Source organism: Calidris pugnax, unplaced genomic scaffold (genome assembly GCF_001431845.1).
Source record: "Calidris pugnax isolate Ruff unplaced genomic scaffold, ASM143184v1 scaffold147, whole genome shotgun sequence".
NCBI classification, from domain to species: domain Eukaryota; kingdom Metazoa; phylum Chordata; class Aves; order Charadriiformes; family Scolopacidae; genus Calidris; species Calidris pugnax.
Window position 1 is genome coordinate 849,420 of NW_015092359.1, and position 7,105 is coordinate 856,524.

At 42.0% G+C, this 7,105-nt stretch overlaps 1 protein-coding gene across 1 annotated transcript in view; it reads right to left on the reverse strand.

Moving 5' to 3' along the window:
- The window catches only part of FSHR (follicle stimulating hormone receptor), a 90,128-nt gene extending 83,959 nt beyond the window's left edge, over positions 1-6,169 (reverse strand). The window contains exon 1 of the mRNA XM_014962363.1: positions 5,975-6,169. Coding sequence (XP_014817849.1) covers positions 5,975-6,162 — 188 coding nt within the window. The 5' untranslated portion in view covers positions 6,163-6,169. The remainder of the gene's footprint in view (positions 1-5,974) is intronic.
- Positions 6,170-7,105: the final 936 nt, after the last annotated feature.

Genomic DNA, 7,105 nt, shown 5'->3' on the forward strand with positions numbered 1-7,105 from the left:
TTAGCATGGCGTATGATTCAGAGCAAAGGAAAATTAATTGCTGCATAACACTGGTGAATTCATGATCCCTCAAATCTGTTTTGTGATTCATGCTCTCATCAGAGATGGAAAAGGCCTCCATCCTACTTTGTAATGATGTCCCCTAGACTTACCAGCTTTCCCATTTTAACCACATTTTAATTTAAAAGCTACTTATTTCTGATCTTACCAGGACTTTTGTCTCTTGCTGTGCCTCTACACTAAATCTTGGTATTTACCAGCTCGCATCTCATGAATAACATTACTGTCAAACTATCCTAGGTTATAATTATATGAAACAAGATGTGAATGGGGAGGAACCCAAGATGAAGACACCCTATTTGAGATGAGAAAAGGTAACACCTACAAACAATTAGTCTAATCTTCCAAACACTTTAGAAAAACATTGATGATAATCTCATTCAATAGGCATGTTTTGATTCATCGCACGAAGTGAAGCAGACTATACCTAAAACGTCTAATGGAGAGGCTTTATTTCTGGGACATGGACCAGCCCCAGGAACCCATGTTGCCTGGTATCAGACATGTGGGGATGTGACACAGGCCCTCTGTTTTTTGTGTGTATGGACAAGACAGAGGCAGCCAGAAAAGCCAGAACTTGTACATCAGGAGAATCTCTCTGTAGCTGACCCCAGAGAAGGGCATCAGCCGGTGTAGACCTTGGTACCCTCTCAATGCTGCACACAAACAAAATCAACTCTCGGCTTTCACTGTGGGTCCCTGCAAAAAACTTAGTGATTTAACAAGTCATATACTTGCCATTAAATTTTAAGTGAATGCACTTTCATTTCAAAGATACATCATCTATATATATGCACATATCTATACATCTTCAGACTCAGTCATACATCTCTCAGAGATGCATCAAGCTGCAGTTATTGTAAGTCGGGTGAAAGTCATGCCTGTGTATTTATTGCCATAGTATCACGAGCCAGCCAGCGGAGAGTGCTGCACTGCAGAGCATCCCCTATTGTGTGCAGCACACCTCCTTGTGCTGAAAAGCTCCTGAAGCTTTGGAAACTGGATGTTTCTATAGAGATATGTACTTGGTAATTTATACTAGCTGAGGATCTGCCCTGCAGAGTTTATTATCCTTCTTTAGTGTCACTTTCTTCCTTCTCTTTTTTCTCTCTTATGCTCTGCCTATTTCTTTTTATCCTCCCAATGAAAATGTCAAATACAGAATCCAGCATAAGCGTTGGACCACTCCACCAATATACAGCCAGTGATTGTACAGCAACCTCTATAGCTTTCAGCTTCAAAGTGTGAACTGATCATAAATTCGGGAAGAGAAGAATGTAGCACTAACTGCAGACTTTTTCCTACCCTAACAGAAACAAAGCTAGTTAAAGTGAAAAAAAAAAAAAAAAAAAAAAAAAAAAAAGCTGTTTTCCTTCATCAGTGATGCAGTGGCAAGGGTGAGCAGTTCATTTAGTACATCATATCACAATAGTGTCCCCACCGCTCTGCATCCTTTTCTTTCTTGGGATAAAAGAAAAAAAAAAAAAAAAAAAAAAGCTTCATGGGTCTTCATTTATCCTCTCCACACCCTGTCAGTCCATCAGTATAAACACCTGAGCAAGAACTGTAATTGTTTGCAGGTTTCAATGTAGTATCAACTTCCAAGTGTGAAAGCATAAAAAAAATATCCTAATTTCAGCTCTCAGTTGCAGCTGCTGGTCACATCATTTGCAGCTTCTGTCGCAGGGAAGCACGTCTGACTCAGTACATAACACAGAACTTTCTATTTCAAAGCAGCCACTGTTTTAGTGGTCAGACATCTACTCAGCCTTGACTTGATAGTCTAAAATAAATATCCTTGAGCCATTGTACAAAAACACCTATGCAGAGAGCAAGTAAAAAATCCCACTGTTTATAGTTTGCAGATGCCTGAGAGAAAACACTCTGTATCTATATCTCTAAACCACTCTGACAATGGCTAAACTGGCTAGTGGAGCCAGAGAACGGGTTTTAAAATACAAAACACCAGCTGATCAAGTTTAAGTCTTATTTATTTTACCTGCAGTTTTCTCTTAGATAGCACTTTGACAGATGGGTGCCAAATGATGGACCATCTCTGTTGTCAATTATTTCAGTCGTCTCAGCTGCTCCTTTCTAAAACTGGCACCACTCTCCTGTTGAAGCCTCTGGCAAGCTAACGCGTTAAACAATTCCCTTTAATTAGCTGAGTCACATTTCCAAGTTTGCAAGCTTTCTTTGGGGAGCTTCCATTCTCAAGAGATGTTTCTCATATAGTCTCGGGGGTGCAGAAACAGGCAGGCAGAGGGAACCCACTGGTCGACATCTACATGCAGTGTCGGCTGCCGCGCTTGTAGCCCAGCGAAGGAGGGCTAAGCATCAAGGATGCTTAGAAGCAAGAGAAAATTGGGAAGTAACTGAGTAGTTACTTTCAGTAACTACTGTTTCAGGCAGTTTCTCTTTGTAACAAATACAACATGACCAAAATTGATTTCCTGATACCTTTTTAGTCACAGGATGCAGGTAAAATGCTGATACTCATTTTTCTCTCGCCTAACTCCTCAGGATTGCAAGCAGAATTGGATGGAACAGCCTTTTTCACCTCCCTTCTTAAACTGCCCTGTACTGTTGCTTTGCTTTGTCAAATCAGAGGTGTAGTCTGCCGCCCCAATGGTTGGAGCCAGCTGCTGGAGCAGAGCTCTCCATTTCCCTGGGATACCATAAGAGTGATTTCAAGCACTGCTGAGATGAGAAACCCAAAAGCAAAGAAGGGTGCTGTAAGAATGAGTAAGCTTTTCCTGCCATTTCCAGTTTTGTTCCCAGCTGATAGTCATGTGTTTCTCTTTGAAGTAGTTTGCTAAATCTTAAGAAGGATCCCTTCTTTTCTGAGAACAATTTTTTTTTTTTTGCATCACCTCCTCAAAGCAAGACCCCTAAAGACTAAATGAGACCTTAGCGAATACTATGGATAGCTTACAAAGCTTGACACTGGATTTTAGAACTGTTTTACACCTTCAAGGAGTAAACTGTCTTAGCTACTGAGTTGCTCCCCCTCTATCACTCTGTGAGGCAATTAATAATTAATACTTTAACACAGATGAACCTACATTTCCCATCTGAATTTTCAGTCTCTGGTTTCTTGTGGTCACAGCCATCTACATTTCTCACAGGCGTTTTGGTACCTATAAAAAGTCCCCCCTGCAAACACTCAAAGCACACCAGCTGCAGAGAGGTTGCAAATCCGCAAGAAGCAATGTACAAACCAAGCTGTAACCATACTCTTGTGTCAAGAGCTTGCAAATCTGCAAGAAGCAATGTACAAACCAAGCTGTAACCATCCTCTTGTGAGATTTTGGCCTATAAGTGAAAAAGTAAATGTGGCAGCAAAACCAGTAATGAAAACCCATGGTTTTTGATCCCCGCTCTGTTTCCACATGGTAAGTACAAACTGCAATCCCTCCCTGTAAGAGGCTGCCAGCCCTCCCCTCGGCAACACTCTTTGCTAAGGCAGATGCCAATCCAACCAGGAGCAACACCCCGGCTCTCGTACCGTGCCACGGAGCTCCTGTTCACTGTGGAGTGTAAGCTCTCGCTGTTGGCAAACCAGAAACAAGGAAACCCATGACGACAGCAAGTGTCAGGGACCTCAAAAAATAAAAATAAAAATAAAAAGTAATAAAAAAAAAATCAGTCATGGCAAACACCAGAGATAATGGTTGTTGAGGGCAATATTTTTACATTTAACCTGAGTTTTCTTACCAAGTAGCAGAGCTGGCTGCCACATGCCAGCGTCCCAACTTAAGAAACAGCTGTAGTGGAACAGAAACACACAGGAACAGGAGAAGTGCCTGAGGCTTATCAGGCTCCTGTTCACTCTCCAAAGCTTTTACAGGCATATTATTCAACATTGAAAAGGCACTACGAAAGCTTAGGAAAGCTATCAAAACCACATAAGAGAAGGTGAAGTGTACTGAAGAGACACCCCCCCCTCCCTTTACGTCAAATGAACATCAGCTGCATCCAGCACTCCCAGAATGAGCTCTTAAGTGAAAAAAAGTTCCTTGCAAGGGCTGTACGTAGCGAGAAGTTGTGTGCACTTGTGTCCTTAGACACTGCGACCATCTATGCTCAAGTTGCTAAACCGATTTTAAACCCCTTTTGACTCACTGAGGCTTTTTGAGGAAACATAAAGCAAAGTTTTTCTGTTACCAAGAGTGCATTTGCAACAGCATCTGGAGCAGCAGTCTATTTTAGCCACCCGAATCACCCCGCTGGGCACTCAGCAGAGAGATATGTAAGAAGGCGCCTTTCTAGACCCCTTTGACCTTGAAGGAAAAATCTAAGGCTTATCTGTCACTTAATAGTTTTTCAGCTAATACATCTCGCTTTAGCAACGCTAACATTTGGAATACTCAAAGCAACTCTACATAGTTTTCATGGCCAAACTCTTAAGCAATGCTGAAATCAGTCCCGGGGCTATACTGATTAAGTGGGACCAGAACTACCTCCTGATAAACCAAAAGTTGGTGTGAGAAGAGAGTCAAGTGGAGAGATTCCACTCCAATATTTGCACAGTGCAAAAAGAAAGGATTTGTTCCCTGTTCTCAGTGGCACCAGCCTTGTCGTCTGCCTGTTGCACAGAATACACACTCTTGTTTTACTAACAGGTGCTTTTTGGTCATATAAAACTCTACTGCTTTGCAGAAATAATTATAAACTGCTTTTTCTTAATCCCTAGAAGGCAGATCTTAACTGTGTAATCTAAAGAAACAACCAAAGCAAAATTAAACGAAATTAGCAGTGTATGTCTGGAACACATTTAGATGTCCTAAATCACAGATGGATTATTTTTCCCTCTAGTTGCAAGAATGATTTAAACTTTTACTGACCTTCTGTGGTTAATTCCAACATTTTTATCAAGTTTTACCTCAGTCTGCTTATTCAGTGAGCATAACAACTCCTCCTTCTGAACGAAACAAAACTTCTGCCCTAAGAAAATTGTAAGATAGTAACTATGGATATATTGTGGTGTGTAAAATTAGGAGAGAGGTATATTTTTCCAACGAGTGACATACTATTCTTCCTTGTAACCTCCCCCCAAACTTGCCACTCCACTTATTAATCAAAGTGTTTATCTGGGACTAGTCCTTTCATTTTTGCTTTAGGTCATAACTATGTCAGAGGGCTGTGGATGCTTTTAAAAAAGTTAAAATGAAAACAATCGCATGCATAGTTATGTACTTGCCATTGCATAAGCTCTTTTGCTCGCCTGTGCTACTGACACAGAAAACAGCTGTCGTACAGGATTGCTCACGTTACTTTACAAAAAAACAAAGAGAAGCTTTAAGATAGATAAAACCCTTCCTTGAGTAACACGGTACGGTATCTTTATGTTATTCGCCCTCTCCAGCTGCAGTCATGCTGCTCCTCGGGTAGAGGAGGATCACTCTCTGGATGTTTATCAGAGTCCTTTCTGTAATGCCTTCATTATTTCAAAAAGAAAACATTAAGTCGCTTCTTGGCAAACGAGCACAAACCTTTGGAAAGCTCCCACAGTACAAACAAACACTCATCATCAAGTTGTTTGGGGCAGACAAGTTGCACGACACATTTCGACAATGCTAAAGCAAGCTGTAAAGAAAGCTTAGGCTTTATGCTTCAATTTACTGTCACAGCACCAAGGAAGCTTGTTTAAAATTTAGTCTGCGCTTTGCACTGTAACGTACCATATCTTTTCTTAACAGAGATCTTGAAATGAGCACGATCAGAGTAATGGAGAGGAGCTCTGAGATGTAATTAAGCAAGTGTCATGGGAAGGGCTGTGCTCTCCAAACAGCTGGCGTAAGTCTCCGGAGCGACTCCCTGCGAGCCCGACCCTTGGCTTGCCACGCAGCAGTTTGTTTGGAGAGCCAACAACAGGGCTGCAGGCTTCCAACCATTCCCTCTGCCTACTTACAGTTCAGTGGTGTTGGCGGGGATGTCCCGGGGAACCTGGACCACCTTGCTCTCCTGACAAATGAAGACCTTGCCCGTGCAGCGGCAGGGGTGGTGCTGGTATCCCCAGCAGTCTGCCAGGAAAACCAGCAGCAGACAGGCGAGGACCGGAGACATCTCTGTCTTCACATCTGCGCCTGTCTCCTTCATCTCCAAGGGAGGAAACACAGACACCTCCCAGCCCAACTCCCTGAATGAAAGATCCGCCCCAAAAGCTGGGATGAACCACGTGGCTCTTGGGGGATGACTTCTCAGCAAGTTTTGGTTCATGGTCCCAGATCCTTTATGACCTTAGAGTAGGGATGGAGACGAGAAATCCTGATTCTCCATGACAAAAGTATTTTATGTTTAAAGTGTTGTTGAAATCACAGACCCCAGCCAAATGAACCAGGGCGCTTTTGACACACTGGGTTTCTGCACTGGGAAAAGTTCCTTCCTTCTCAGCTACACTATTTTGCATCCTTTGTTTGGTCAGACCAAGGAACAACAAAGCATTTTTACTTTCTACAGCCCAGGCACATCTGTCCCTGAGGGAGGGACACTATTTATGCTTCCCTTCATGGACCCAAGAGCCCCTGCTTTTGTGTTCCTCCTAGGTAAAAAGAAACGTATTATTTTTTTATAGGGCATATAATACATCTGATAGGTGAAAAGCTATACAGTCCTAAAGCCAGAACTAAATAACACACCTTTATTTTCCACTGTAATTATTCTTCATGTACTTGCTGATTCATCTCCTCTTTTCCTTTCTTTCCAAACAGGAGAAAATGCCACAATTTCAATGGTCCCTGGGGACTGGTGAGCTAATTTCATCATCTGGAAAAACACACAGAAAAATATAGAATGGCTATTTGTGTCACAACAGGATGAAAACAAGTCCAATTATATCAACATAAGGCCTGGACTTTGAATCCCATCTTGGAGTCCTTGTTTGTTTTGTTTACTTTTTGACTGACGTATAATATCTTTCTTGTAACAAGTACTAATCCTTGGGGGAAGGACCTGGTCAACTCTTTGCTGTTACTCTAGGCTATCATCTGGAACCAGGGTTTGTCTACAAGACACCAAAAATGAGAATTTTGACATACAAAGA